Source organism: Epinephelus fuscoguttatus, linkage group LG16, assembly GCF_011397635.1.
Source record: "Epinephelus fuscoguttatus linkage group LG16, E.fuscoguttatus.final_Chr_v1".
NCBI lineage: Eukaryota > Metazoa > Chordata > Actinopteri > Perciformes > Serranidae > Epinephelus > Epinephelus fuscoguttatus.
Window position 1 is genome coordinate 23054413 of NC_064767.1, and position 15948 is coordinate 23070360.

Below are 15948 nucleotides of genomic sequence, written 5' to 3' on the forward strand. Positions count from 1 at the left end.
GTTACCAAATGTTAGCATGTTAACACACTACACTAATGGTGGACATATACTTAACATTAGCATGTTAGCATGCTGCAGTAGCACTTAGCTCAGAGTACTGTTGTGCCTCCGCACGGCTGCAGTCTGTCAGTGTTGTTCTTTACTACAAAACCTATTCAAGAGATGCTGTGAGGATAACGGAAGGGTAATACAGTAGTATGACTATGTGGAAAGATGTACTGCTCTCTGTCAGACCCTGACCTTTGACCTCTCTGATGGGAAGTAAGGAGAGGTAGCCCAATTCCACCACAAGTCCCCACCCCAGGGACTTGTCACTGTCAATTTACTTGTCACCTGGTAAATGCTTAAATGTGAGAGTGGGTGAGGGCTTGAAATCATGGAAATAGCAATGTGACAGCGCTCTGAGGTGACCTATCATGTTACCTTGGCAATGCCAAAACATGTTACGTGGGTTATAATGTGAGTTTGGATTTTTGGGTTTTTAAATGCTTCATGGGATTTCCTGGTAAGATGTGTTGAAACATAACACTATGAATTGTGGAGAATTCCCTCAGGCAAATTCTGCCGAAAATGCCTGCAGGAGAACCGTCATGCACTTGATGAATTGACAGTAGGACCGCCCTCAGCCCTCACACACTTTGTGGGAACATGCCTCAAAACCTGTGAGTGTGTATAGATTAGAATTGGGCTGTAAATCCTCCCAAAAGTATCTACATATCTCAACATCTTATGGTTTCTTATATGTACTTCATCCCAGAACATGATGAAGGAAAGACAATGTCAAGTCCTACCTATAACTCTAAATGCTGTACGTAACTCTGGAGAAAGACGGTCGATTGCTAAGCTTCATTCACGGGTCGTCAAATACTGACACTGTATTTTACGACCTGTGAATGAGACTCATCAATCAACAACTGTCTTTAGAGTTACATACATCACCTTCAAGTGACAAGCCCTCTATAAAACATGAAAACTGACTGACATACTGTTGTGCAGATTTATTTTAAAGCAGCATCACATTGCAAACAATGGTTCACCCTTTCCACTTGAATGCAACACTACCTTCAAGGTCCCACTACAATGTCAGCAGAGCAAAGCAAACATATCTCTTTAAATGAAAAAAAAAGAAGAAGAACAAAGATCCCTACCAAAAGCAAAGAAAGCTCATACCCAGAATAAAAAAAAAAACAAATGATGTTAATGTTTAAAGAGCGGAAGTACAGTATTTACAGAGCACGAGATTAAAAGCAGACTACTGTACAACTCTTTGCTACATTTACATTCCCACACAGAGAGGCTTAATTTCCAGAGAAAAATAAATACACATCTGATTTCTATTACACAACCTTTTGCATGTCTTAACCCTATTAAAATAATTCTGTAATCATAAAAATCTGATACAGTATATATACATACATTTGATGCAGGTGTGTTTCCTACAACACACACATGCTGTTTTGCATTCTCTTAAATTTGGACCGCTTTCGTTCTGAGCCACACGTTTGGTCTTCCTTTACATGCGAGTTTGTGTGATGATGGGGCGTTTCTGCAGCATTTTTCTCATTTGAACCTGTTCACTGGGTTTCCAATGAGCTCCGGGCACTGCTCTTCGCCTTTCGCAATCTTGTCGCACTTCTTGAAAAGGTCGTAGTTGATCTTGTCAGTTAGGACGCTGTCCTGCTTATACTGTGGGTGCTTGGCAACAAATTCCCTCATCCACTTGGCCATGGTCATCAGTTCACCTAAAAAATTCAAGGGTTTCAGAGTTTATGCTGCATGATAAGGAAATGTGCTTCCAGCTCATGAGAACATTAAGACTGGTCCTTTAATGCAGATTTACCTGAGGCACGTTTCTTGATGAGCTTCAGATAGTTTAAAATGGTGCATCTGGTGTCCACATCTACCTCCATGTTTTCCAGGTAACAGTTAAGGATCGGGATAAGGCCTTGGAATACTCCGTCCTGGTGATAAAAACAGGAGAATACAGCAGTGATTGATAGAGGGTTTAACATCAGACTAACACCTGGACTCCATCAGGAGCAGCTGCAGCGTGTTCCAGCTGTGACTTGTTCTCTGTCATCTGCTGTCATACCACACCGGGACCATTTACAAAGAGTGTTTTGCCTGCTTGATGTTGTAGACTTGCAGATTTTGAGGATATCTGTGCTTCTACCATAAGTAATTAAGTCGGCAATTACATGGTTTCTCTTTTTTGTCTGTTTTAGTTATCTTCTTATTTCCTACTTTGTTGTGCTCGAGCCTCCAGACAAAGTTAATACCATTAAAAGTCCACTTCTGAATGACATGGTTTGAAGACTTGTGGCTGTGTTTAAAAACACATTCACCCTCATAATTATTTTTATTTTTTTTAAAGATATTTTTTTGGGCAGTTTTGCCTTTAATTGATAGGAAAGTCAAGTGTGAAAGGGGGAGAGAGAGCGAGAGAGGGAATGACATGCAGCAAAGGGCCACAGGCTGGAGTCGAACCCGGGCTGCTGCGGCAACAGCCTTGTACATGGGGCGCCTGCTCTATCCACTAAGCCACCGACGCCCCACCCTCATAATTATTTGATGTCTATATTTACATTTATATTTATATTCAAGGTGTTTTTATTTTGAAAATTGACTGGATACCGCTCTTCCACTTCCTGCCTGGCACGGTTTGCTCTGTGCAGCTGCATCATAAATAGAAGAGATGCATATTTTTAGCGGAGCAGGGCAGAGAATCGCTTCTGGGATGCACTACAGCGCGTCTGGTGGAATCTAGAGGTAAGAGTCTTCAGCCATGCTAGCGGCTCTGTGAGGCTGTACGGATAAACAGCTGTGTTTCAAGCTAAAAACATTTACGCCATGTTGACAGAATGAGAAGAAAGGAGATCACATCATTTAGATAGTGCAAATTGGCTACCGTTGCTGTGTAACATATTTGTAGCTGTGTGTTAACAGTGAAATCAGATAGGTAAACAAACTTATTAAACTGAGCTGAATCAGTTGTATCAGTGTTTATATATACATAACTACCAGTAGTGGTTACCATGCAACCATTGTGCAAATGTTAGTTGACACTTCTGCAGTTCACCTACTGGGCATATTCTTAAAGGTACCGTATGCAGGACTGTCTGTTTTTGTTTCTAAACAGGCTCGCTAGCGACAGTGAAAGTGATGGCCAACCCATGATTCACACTTGTTTGGCATTTTGTCTCGCTGTATTTGCGTTTTGGCGCTGTGTCACTTGGATGCCTGCTGCTTATACTCTGGCGCCTGCTCACTACCTTTTCATAAAGCCACAACCTCACCTGTGCGCCGTGGGGTTACACGCCCATAAACGCCCCAAACACAGACATTAAGAGGGAAATAATAAAATACAGAGAGAGGGAAGAATCTCTGTGAACAAATTCACCACCACACACTTCTAGTGGGTCCTAAGTGATGATTGAGAGAAAAATCACATGAACATGAACATGGCTACATGTAGAGTCAGGAGATCACTGTAGTTATCAGAATGAATTTCATGGTAATCCATCTGATAGTTGTCAATACAGGTTACTCAAAACTACAAAGGCACGAGAGGAAAAGTCAGAGGATAACCAAAGTCAGCAGGATTCATCCTCTGGTCACCCTGAATGTGTGCACAAACTTTCATGCGAATCCATTGAACAGTTGTTAAGATATTGTCATCAAGTGTAAGATAATCACCTTTCCGTTGATGATTGTGTCGATGCTCATCAGCGTGTACTCCTCGTTACCACTGTCAGTCTCCAAGCCGTTCTGAGCTGACGCTGTTCCATCGAGTCCTGGGTTGCAGCCTGTTAGTGGACAATACAAATGTATCAGCTACTCCTGTCTGAAGCTCTCAGTATCAACCTAAGGTTGCACTTCTTGCTTCACCCACCTTTGAAGATATCCTTTCGGAAGTAAAACATGCCCTCCTGGACAGCGTTTCTCTTCTGTGCGACCTTCATGTTTTCATCGACCTAATGAAAGACGAGTGAATATTGCATCTGTGTGCACAAACTCAAACCCAAATGTCCTACTCTGTTCATTAAAGTCCTCTTATCAGTTTATAACAGACAAGAACTGTGTTGCTGTTTTTACCTTTGACAGAGGGATCAGGAAGTCCAGTTTGTAGGACAGGATCACTCTGGTGAGCAGGACAACAAAGACCACGTATGCAGCATTTTCAAAGTCAGTTAGCTGCACCTAAAAAATAAACTTAACTTAGTATCATGTTGTTCTGTATGTGAAAGGTCATGTCATTGAATATAAGCACAGATTATGACTTAAAGTCTGAGTGAAGTGACAGTGAAGTTGGTTTTTACCTCCATGGGGCGGAACTCAACTCTCCAGCCAATATCTGAGTTCGGAGGCGGAGGTTTGAACCTCATCGTCTGCCAGTTAGTCGACTGGAGGTTCTGCAGGAAGACGAGTTGGAATAAACACACCTTCAGAGTGAAGTAAAGCCTGTATTGATTTTTTACACGTGGCTGGCTTTCTTCTGAGCAACTGAAACAAAGAGGGCCTCACCTCAAAGTGATCTGACTCGTTTTCATCATCCAAGTGAATTTTCTCCTCAAAGACGGAGAGCGGATCTCGGATGAAGAGGTGTGCTATATGTTGAGCCAGCAGCTTGTCAATTCCTACACACAGGAAGTGGACTGTTCATTTCTTCACTGTACAAGCATTTATTATTGGATTCTGACTGCGACTCTGCCTGTTTTTTGTAGTTATTTGACATATTTCTACTGACGACAGTATTTCAGACACTGTACCTGCGTCGAGCAGCTGCTTGTAGATCTCCTCATCTATCGTCAGATCGATGTCATTGTACTTCTCGCCACAGCTGGACAGGTAGCTGTCAATTGAGTCATATCTTGACTTGAAGATCCTGTATTTGTTGTTTTTCAAAGGCTGCAAAGAAAAAAGTCATTTTTATACATTATACATGAGGTGCTTTTGTGAACAAGCTAAAGTTATTCAGATTTCCTAACAAAATAAGTAACTTAAAATCTAATAGCATGCAAAAAAGGTTGACCCTTTACAGGGACACTGTAGATGACTGACAGCATTGACACGATGAAAGTAGGGCTGTACCGCATGTCATGTTTTTACATTCAAAGCTCCTGTTGAGGTTTAAGAACGAAGTTTCGAATGTCTGGGAAAAAAAGAAAAAAAAAAGGGAATCCTCGAACAAAATCCTCAATTTGAATAAAAAAGTGATTCAGATTAAATGAGTTTGTCTTTTTTTATATTATCAAATCAACTTTCTTTAATGAATAAAATTAATTTATGGTGCGGTGTTAGACTGCCAACCTTAACAGAAACAAAACAAAACTCACCAAAACTGTTCCAACATTCACCTGCTCTGGTTTGGTCCAAATTAACTCTTAATTCATCAAGTAAAATGTTAAAATATACTGGCTTTACACACTGTTTTTCCCTGCTGTCTCTCTCACTCACTCATTTTTTTTGAGACATACAGTTAAATTACCAAATTAAAAAGACAAAAAACACCCCCAAAATTGACTAAAAATAACAACTGGCAAAGTACTCAGGCAGTCGCAGATAGCCAACATATTAGTCTACTCGCCCAACCCTAACATGTGTACGGCAAGGGGGAGAGCAGTTTTTGAATGCAGTGAAATCATGATTTTTGAAAGGCTAAACCAAAAAATTTGAATTAAAGCAGAATATTTCACTGGATAAAAATGTTTTGTGAATTTTAGAAATGATTACATCTGTTTGAGGGAGATTAATTACATGCACATCATGTAGGTGCAAGGCTATCACAAAAAAGCATACATGAAGGAAAAAAGTAAGGCCTGCACACTTACTCCATGCCACAAACGTGTAATCAAGACAACATTTCGACCCTGCCTGGATCTTCATCAGGTTAAATGTTTGTGCAGGCATTGATTTTTTTCCTAAATCTATCTTTTGTCAAATAAATTGCCCTGGAGCAATTGGAAATGTTTGGATCATATGAGATGGAAACAGTCCTATGCAACCAAACAATAATAATAATAAAGTTAATAATAAAGTAAATAAAAGTGATGTTACTACTCTTTATCTGCAACTGTGCAGAAATACCAGGTCTGAACATAATGAATAGATTCGCAAAAAAACAAAAAAGCTGCACAGCATTTCAATGTCAACATTAGGCATGAAGCTTCAAACTTATTTGGTGCAGCCCTTTGTACAAGTGGCAATAATGAAAAGTTGTAGACAGACATAATATGAAACTAAAGCTCAGTACCAACAATGATTTTTTGTTTTAACTGAAGTGTGCTTTAGCTCCACCTGCTCACCTTGAGCCCGCGTTCCTCCTGTGTCCTGTCGTCCACAGAGGCAGAAATAACTCCCCAGCGACAATCGTTATCTGACACAAGGCCTCTGTAGAAGGGGGAGGCCGCACTCAATGCCATCTGTAAAGAGAGAAAGCAGTATTCAGGGGAAAAAAAAAAATCAAGCAACACAATCTTGTATCTCTGATTTATTTTGATTATGGAAAAGCATTGTGCATTGTACAGTTATTTTCAAAATATTAGTAGATAATTGATTAAATAATAGTCAGGCTGAAGACAAGGTCTGGTAGGTAATCATACTATATGACAAGAAGCTTTATTTATCGACTCACCACTATGGGGCAGAATGTTGCTAGTTGGTCGTAAAGGTATCTTGCCTCATCGATGCTACAAGCCTGGAATGTCACCTGCAGACGCATCATAAAAAAGAGAGGCTGAAGTACATTTATAAATCACTTATTGGCATCGTAAAGTCAAAACTTTAAATAGTGCAGGTCACGCTGTCTTTGTTACATCACTGTTTGACAACAAAATCATTGTTAAAAAGGCAACGAGGACGACTCTGTCAGCTCACCTGCAGACAGCAGTTGCCCATGCCGAAGCCCATGGCGTCCATGTAGATGTGATCGGGCAGAGCCGCCCTCGCTGCTTCACCGTCATCCTCAGGAAACTCCTCCACAAATGGAGATGGGGTGCACTTATCTTTGAAGACTGGGACACAAAAAAAGATTATGATTTATACATATAATTTGATTTATTTTACATGCAGTCTGAGAGGCAAATTAAAACTTCTGACTCCAACTAAATGTAAGAAAAAGGTAGGAGGACTGCTACTGATGTCCCTCAAACCAACAGTTTGATATGATATTTATGATAAAAACTGAAGTCTATAGTACTGTTCATATCCATCATTTCATTCAAACTTACTTGGCACATTAATCACGACTTTCTCTCCTCTTCTGTGACGTATGTTTCTGGTAAGGGTGCTGAAAAAGGAAGTACAAGTACACACTTACACACAAATGTACCCTTCATTATAGAAAAACACATGTATAACCTTTGAGTGTGGTAGGGCTGCTCGATCATGGCAAAAATCCTAATCACAATTATTTGGTCAATACTGATATGACAATTATTTAACAAGATAACATTACGCATTTATTAAACTTTTTTTTTTTAAAAAAGTGTTATTTTAATTGTGGATTTTCTTGAACTTTATATGTAATTCAACTGAAAAACAGGCTTGAGCATGGCCCTAAACATGACTTTGGGCTTTCAGTGGGATGCTGTAAAGGAAAAGAGCGTGCTGGATTTATAACACAACACAAAACGAGAGCTTCACTGCAAAATGAAATGTGGCACAAAAATTGTTTTAACTCAGTTATCTTGTTTTCATAATCACTGGAAGCCAAAACTGTAATTGAAAATAAAATTGAATAAGTTGCCCAACAATTCTGTCAAAATCTACTGCCACCTACAGGAAAAATAAGGCAATGTAACGTCAACACCTCTAAATGAGCTCAAATCTACTTAGGCGTTTCTGTCCTACCGCGATACCAAAATATCAGCAATAATTACTGGCTGATACATTGGCAGATAACACAGAATGAATTAACTCTAACAATAAAAAATAATAATTATTACTATTAATTACTGAATAATTATTTAGTAGCTGCTTTGCTCACAGTGACCAAAGAAGCGTTTTCTAATCAATAATCCAATTAGTGAGGTGATGCGTCAGGACGCATACCTGAATCTCGGATGTCTGTTGATGGCTTCATCTGGGAAAAACAGTGACTTTGACACTCCCTCTTCAACGGGGGTCGGCGGGTACTCTGGTTTGGTGAAACCTGGGCAACCTAACCTAAAAGGAAAAGAAGCAAAACATACATCACTGTTATAAAGGCGGCTACTAACTATCATTGCTATCAACCATGAGGGAACGCCTTTAATCAAAACTATTCATCCAAGCAGTGGTGCATATTTGCGACAGTTGCGACACTTGTTCAATAAAAAGTTTTGATACTAATAGATTCACTGATAACAATGCAAATAACTACTGGGATCCTACTGAGGCGGTCTGAGGTCAGTTGTTGTAAAGTCTAACCTGCTGTAAGCTATGTTATTCAGTTTCCTCTTAGAAAAATGTGCTGAATTGAATTTGTGTTCCCTCTGGTAAACAGTTATGCAGCGTATAAGGAGAACGAGTGGATGTGGAATGCGCTCTCTTTGTCAAGGTTGAAAGGAGTAATAAAGTTTTCTGTGCAGGCTCAGACTGGGAGCCTCCCGTTTAAGTATCGGCACATTGTGACTGGTTGAGGCCTTTATGGGTGGTGTGATAGCTCCAAAAAATTCAACCTTGTTGTGAAAAAAATTGTCACTGTTTTATCGTGTATATAAATTGACATGTGAATTAATTAATTTCTCAATTAATTGTTTTGTCAAAAAATGTCAGAAAATAGAGAAAAATGCAAATCATAATTTCTAAAATTTAAGGTGACATATGTCAAATGTCTTGTTTTGTCTAACCAGCTGTCCAAAACCTTTAAGATATTCAGTTTGCAACACAGTATGACAAAAGAAGCATGAAATCCTCATATTGGAGGAGCACAAATCTGCATTTTTGCTAGAAAATGATTAATTTGTGATTAAATTTGTTGCCTATTAACTCTGTAGATTGATCAATTAACAAATCATTGCAGCTCTGAAATATTAAAACAATTAAAAAGTACATTTTTGTTGTGCATGCTGTCAAATCAAACAGTGTAAAACAAAGTACCTTGGAAATGAGGTGATGGTGCAGAGGGTTTCATTCTGGTTCAGGACAGACGAGGCCTCTCGTCGTCTCTTCCCCATGTTGCCCTCAACAGTGTTGAACTCCGACATCGTCCCGCCATACGGCTGCCCTGGAGTACCTTCAATCATGTAGCTGCCATACTCTGGTCTCCACAGTGTGGGGTGGCTGCACAAATATGAAAAGCGTTGTTAAACCACTGTATGTTTATAGGTCAACAAGGAAGGAGGCCGTCGAGAAAACACCCTGATCTCGGTATCACAGTGACCTTTCTGACTGAATAAACTGACCGCTCTCCCTTTATCGTATGTCAGCCATAATCTTGGCACGGCAAACGAACGCGACGTATTTGTGCTCCAGAGCGTGCTCTTTGGTGTGTGCGACAGAGGGGCAGTAATGAGGAATGCATCGACTCTACTATTCCCACTGCCACTGGTATTTCCCCTGGGTGAAGTTGGCTCCACAGATTCAGACCGACGTCATGGGCACCGAGCAAGCATAACACTCAGGAGCTTGTGCAAACACATTCACACTGCCTGCAGAGAATTCCTCTTTTTAAAGAAATGTTACTACAGTCCAGACATGCAAACGGCATTCCCAGGAGCAGCTCTGATCGTTATCAGTGGCGGATGTCCTGGGGAAAAATACCCTTACAGCAACGCGACATTGTCGAGAATTTATGTGTAAAAGGTTGAAAAGGTTTTTTACAATCTCAACAAATATGCTGAAAAAGACACCCAGACACTGATGAGACAAAACTTTTTTCCAGTCTTGTTTAGAACTTCACTAAAATTGCTACTACTACAATATTTTTAGTAGACATTATCAGAACAATTTTGCAAATTTAAGAAAGTTTAAGTGCAGTGATACCTTATTTTTATGTCTTTAAACTGAACTCAGATCAGTTTATCTGTGAGATCCTTCTTAATCAGCGAGGACTTCAAAATGCACACACCTGCCGATATAAAATTCCTGCAGTTCTTGATGGAGATGTTTACATGCACACCAATATTCCACTATCATTCTGCATATGACAATAGTCTAAATTTGATAGAGGTCATGTAAAAAGCATGTTACGAATTAGACGTAATTCCAAATGTTGCATTTTCTGATTAAGACATGTGGAATATGCCAGTATTATTCAGGTTTTAGGGGCATTCTTTGGACATGTATACAGCGCATTCACCACATGCGACTCATCAGAGGTTGTTTACGTTTGGCTCTCTGTGTTGTACACAAACCAACTCGCCAACAGTTTGCAAGGCTGGGGTAGGGATGCATGCCCGAAAGAAAAGCCCACATTTGTAGTGGGAGGGAGAAACACACAGACTTTAAAACATTATTAAAGACTTTTTTTAGGATATGCTCAAATATTGTAATGCCCATTTTTTTAAGAGGGTGGTTTAAGGAATGAAAGAGGGAGGCTGTGTTCACATAGCCGAACGAGTCCGCCACTAGTGGGAAACAATCCTAGCCCAAGGGACAGCTGTTCTACTTTTCCATATTTTGACGTGATAAATGACATGTGAGGGCAGAATAATCAGAGTAAACGTCTGCATGCAAACTGGAATATTAATGTTCATTTGCCATGTAAACAGCTTTGTAAAATAAATTGTCTTTATCGGAATAAGGGCAAAAAACTGATGTATGTAAAACACACAACTATGTTGAGGAAGAAATCATAGGCAAACTGATAAAACACTGAAACTCCTCAACAAGCCTCTTACATTTTGTAGATCTCAGTATTTGGAGACTTATAAAAGCTGCCTAAAGTGTAAAACAGCACTTAATGATTGACTGTGGGAAAGACGGAAAGACTCTCCTGTCTATTGAGACAAAAAAATTTAACCTTTTGGACTGAATACCAACATCTGAGGAAGAGTGCCGCTGTTGACCACATAGATAAAAACCCTAATCTCTAAAGTGAGGCCAATAGCAGAGACATGATAGGGGCTGGGAGATTGGTCACTCGACACTGACTGGGTGTAACTCACTGAAACTATGCAAAGACTTTAGGGTTACTGAGACCTCTAAGCTGATCTTGTTGAAGCCGAGAATACCTGTCACAGGTGAGTAAAGCCAGAGGACACACACTCATAAAAGCTGTAGCTGCGCCTAATGGCACTAACTTGTCTGGCTTGGGAAAAACTAATATTTCAGAAAACTTTTTAAATGCCGCAGCATGTTGTGTAAAGAGATCAGACCTGCTTTTGTTGTGTGCTTTGAGCATGAGAGCAAAAGCAGGACTCAATCATCAAGCAGAATATGAAAGATGAATGATAGATGGACTGAAACTTTGAAAGTCAAACTGACAGTCACAGACATATGGGCCTGTAGGCAAATTCTATGTGAGGGAAACACGGTGAGGCAGGTGTTTGCTCTGCTGCACACCAATTCAATTTTTTCTAGCTGACTAGAGATCCATTCACGCTGAAGTTGGGTGCAGCTATGCTAATACACGCTGGAGGGATCTGTCTTCATGTAGGTGTTGCAGTTGGAGTTAGGAACTAAAATGAAGTGCAGGCAATTGTCCAAGCGCTCTGCAATGACCAGAGAAATGCACCGAAAGTCAATAAGGATCATGCAGCAGCTGACGGAGGTTAGCTTAGCTTGTGCTCTGGAAAGCCGTCCTCTGCTGATGATGTCTACAGTCTTGCAAGAGTCAAACAGGATCAACACGCTCTGGAAAAGAGATCTTATCTGCCAAATTGAAATATGTACGTGGGTGTGTGGTGTTTTGAGTGATGGGAAAATAAATACATCTATAACTGTGCGTGAGTTTGCATCTAGTCTTGCCTGCACTGTTTATGATACATGACTTATGAGGCCTAGGTTTAATTTATCCAGAGTTCAATCACTATCAGCCGGTCAATATCTCAGTGTAATCCAAAACAAACCACTAAACTAACAGCAGCACAGCCAAGACTGTTGGCATCTGAGGTGTGGCGTTGACTTGAATGTTAAACAGATTGAGAATTAAAGCATTAACGATATATTAGTGAGTGCGAGTACTTCCAGACAGAAAACTTTGTCTTTCATCAGGCACAAAATATCAAATGATTATTTGGAGGAAGGAAGGAAGCCAAAGAAAAACAAAATTATCTCAGTAATTATGGCCTTCTCGTTAAAAAGCTACACCGTATAATGATTATTCAGTGGCGAGCTTACTTACTTGGGGTTTATCAATTCACCCTGGTCTTGGAGAGTTTTCAAAACATCTCCGCCGTTCAGCACAAGCCGAACCTTTTCATCCTTGTCATCCAATTCCACCAACATGTACTCCACCTAAAAGTAAATAATTACAAAACACACCATCAGTCAAACACCACCTTTTTTTTTTATAGCCACGGTTTTATTATTCACTCAACATGCACTCGTCTAACTTCTAAACCGAGTTTTCAATCCACGCCGCTGGACCACAGCACAAGATCACAATGGCACGCCATCACATCAATTCCAATTCATCAGTTATGTTTCCTTGACTTTGACTCTGTTCCCCTGTAATCCCCTGTCTGAAAGAGGGATTAATCTATAACAACAGCATTCCACATTGTTCCAAATCAAAACACTTTGTTCAAGCTGTAGCACACTGAAGTTTAGAGGGCTGGTGGCGGGCAAAAACTAGTGGGAAGCTAGTGAAGAGTGGGAGAAAAAAAATCACTATGTGCAGCAGTCATTCCCACATACTGTGTGTTAACATACATATACATATACATTTACGTAGCAGGCTTAAAGTTAAAGGTCAGATTTCCACGCCTTTTTTAAAAATAAAGCAAGTATAGGTGCTAGTTTGTGTTCAGTCAGAGTTTATGTCACATATACAGACTGAATGGGTCGTTTTGTAGATCTTGTTCAAATGCTTTGCAGTGTAAGTGAAAGACAACAGCTAACAAGAATTAAACATGGATCCAGCTATTGCCTGGCGATGTAACTCCAGTGAAACGACCCATTAGGATAGAAAAAACAGAGCGTCTCAGACAGAGAGTGATCACAGCTCAATTCAGGCAGACAGTATGAGTGTGTGAACAGTGTGTTTTTTGAACATTAAATCATGTTAACATGTCCTCATAGTTACCCAAAACACAAGCGTGCACCTGAATATGAACATGGTACCTTTAATGTTTAATCAACAAGGAGTGCCTTCCTGATGTACCCGTAGCACTACCTGGATAAATGGAGTTATTATAAAATGACCTGAGTGTTAATGCTCCAAATGGACATTTATAAGCCGCTGTTACACATATAACCACAAGTAGCTGTGCTTGGAAACCACAAACAGTTTAGTCTCGTAAAGATCTAGGAGTCAATCTGACACTAGTAATGTGAATAGTGTTATTAAACAGAGCTGGTTCACTTACATCCTATTACCTTGCCAGTCAGTTTATGTATAGACACTATGAGGTGCTGTGTAATAGGGAAATGTCCATGATAGCACCACATGAGCATGCAAATATTCTCAGGACCTGACACAATACAAAGAGCTGCAGGTGTATTAGAGTTAACGTTAAATGTTGTTTTTTCTGCAGTAAATGACAGTGAATTTATTTTCTATATCAATATAAGGCTAGTATTGCATCATGCACAGCCACCACGACTGACAGGTTACATGCATCAACATTAAAAGGTGGTGTCTTACCTCATCGCCCCACTTGAGCACATCTTTCTGCCTCTCCTTCACCTTGTTGTAGATGTTGAGGAACTGGATGATGCCGTGCTTCCTGATGTGGTCCGCATACTTCTTGGTTTCTTCCCAGTTGAGCGGAGACCCCTGTGACAGTAAACCCATCGCACAGACAGGCTGGAGAAGGTGTGAGCTGACGGCCGGGGGCTTCTGTGAACTTGCACGCTGAGCGTTAGCTAGCTAGCTAGTGTGTCGCGCGGAGCTAGCATGAAGTCCCGGTCCAGACAAAAGCGGCGGAGCCCGGGTCCTCAGGGTGCTGTCAGAGAGGTGAGAGGCTGAGGCTGAGGCTCTGGGTGCTGTTACGCGGCGTGCCCTGTCGGTAACCTTAGCAGGGCATGCAGAAGAAGCAGGCCCCTGCTCATCACTTGCTAATGTCTGGTTAGCTCGGTGAAGCACACCGGAGAGCTGATATGCGGCTGCTCAGAGTTAGCGCGTGCCTGCTGGGCTCGGGCTCGGTTCACGGACAGGGAGCGGGCTCGTTACCGTGCAGTTCTGTGGTGGAGTGACACCGAGGTGAACCGGTACTTTGGTCGGTGATGGCAAACCACTCTGCTTCACACAGTCGGGTTGTGTTGTACATATGTACGCCCTCCTGGCTTCACACACGTGATGTCGTCAGGCGGAGCGGAGTGACATCACTATGACTCAGCATTCTTCGCCGCTCGGCTCCTCCCACCACCCTGTCAATCAGAGCAGGCAATGATGATACATTCAAGGGCCGCCGGAAATGACAAATTACAGAGAGCAAGGCAGAAAACACCAGAGAATGTGAGACATTTCTGCCATAAACATAAAGTAGTAATATTTTTTGCTAATGTTTTCCCCAGATACCATACTGCCCCTGTGTCCTGTATTCTGAAAGCCAAATGAAAACTTAAAACTATAACTTGAACAAATTTGCACACTTGTTTTATGTTTAACGCTACTTTTGGTAATATGGATTTTTTTTTGTTTACATTTTAGTATTTGTATTTTAGTATATTTAGAGTGTAATATAGTTCATTCTCACATTGTGTATTCTAAAGATATTCTATAGCTATAACGTAGTAGAATATGGGGGTTAAAAGAGAGAAAATTGCACATCTTAATAGTTCATTTTCTCTTTCCAGTTTTCTTATGTAGGTTTATTATATAGGTTTTTTCTCTTTTTTAAAATTTCACATTCAAATCTAAAATTGAAACTTTAAAGTTTAGCATTTAAATTTGATCTTTTCTACTTTCTATTTCATATTGCCATTTCACAATATTCATTTGTCATGTCAGTATCCAACTTAGTTTTTCAGTTTACCCTTTTCATTTGTTCAATTATGGCCTGATTATTCTGGATAGTTCAGACCTATATTATAAGACAGATCTATAATATTAATTTTCTCCTTTCCTTTTTAATTCTGAATAAAATTACCCTTGGTTCAGCTCCCGGTAATTCAGCTCACCTTAATAAAGGAAAGAGAACAGCACCAAATACCTGGTTAAGAGACTGAGTACTGTTCAACATTTTTGCTTAATAAGTTGCTTTTTCCTTAATCAGCCATAATTGTCTGTCCACTGATCAATCAATTAATCAACTAATTGTAACAGCTCTTGTGACGCACATAATCCTCTCAGACACTGTTGAAAATTGGATAATAAAAAATAACAATAAAAGACAAACGACACTCAACACTCCACAAAATTCTGTTATTTCCTAATGTGAAGAAACCCCTACTCCTAACATAAGGCAATTTCATTTATTTAGGACACGGTGTGAAAGATGTTAATAGTTTAGTTTGTTTAATCCTGCTGATTTGTTTCCCTTCTTTTTCTTTTTTGTTTTGTTTCTTCTGGCAAGTTGACTTCTTGTCAGTGTCTGTTCTGAAAGATAAAATTTAAAACATTCCTGATGAGTCAGCACAAAGCAGTTCTGTCTTTACTGCCATCACAAAGCTGTTTACTCACTTAATCCTCTGTTTTATCATTTCCAAATCTCAGTTTTAAAGTTACTGAGTCACGTTTATAACTAAAGCGTGGGAAGTACCAGCTTATCAGAAGCACCTAAACGCAACATCATAGAGGGCAAAGAGTGATTGTAATAATGACACAGCACTCGACTTTTTTCTTTTATGGGGTGTGTGTTTTGTACATGCAAGGGTGGATGAAACAGGTTAGAGGCCACTGAACTCCACTAACATCTG

The 15948-nt window shown here is 40.1% G+C and overlaps 1 protein-coding gene across 1 annotated transcript; it reads right to left on the bottom strand.

Moving 5' to 3' along the window:
* Positions 1-965: 965 nt before the first annotated feature.
* gclc (glutamate-cysteine ligase, catalytic subunit) lies at positions 966-14392 on the bottom strand. The gene is made up of 16 exons (XM_049600792.1): positions 13733-14392; positions 12269-12381; positions 9082-9264; positions 8053-8166; positions 7230-7288; positions 6877-7013; positions 6635-6709; positions 6306-6422; positions 4770-4908; positions 4525-4637; positions 4320-4412; positions 4096-4200; positions 3893-3974; positions 3697-3806; positions 1841-1961; positions 966-1742 (listed from the first exon to the last, which is right to left on the bottom strand). Exons 1-16 carry the CDS (start codon positions 13880-13882, stop codon positions 1561-1563), a joined length of 1893 nt encoding a protein of 630 aa, XP_049456749.1. The 5' UTR covers positions 13883-14392; the 3' UTR covers positions 966-1560.
* Between the last annotated feature and the right edge of the window lie 1556 nt (positions 14393-15948).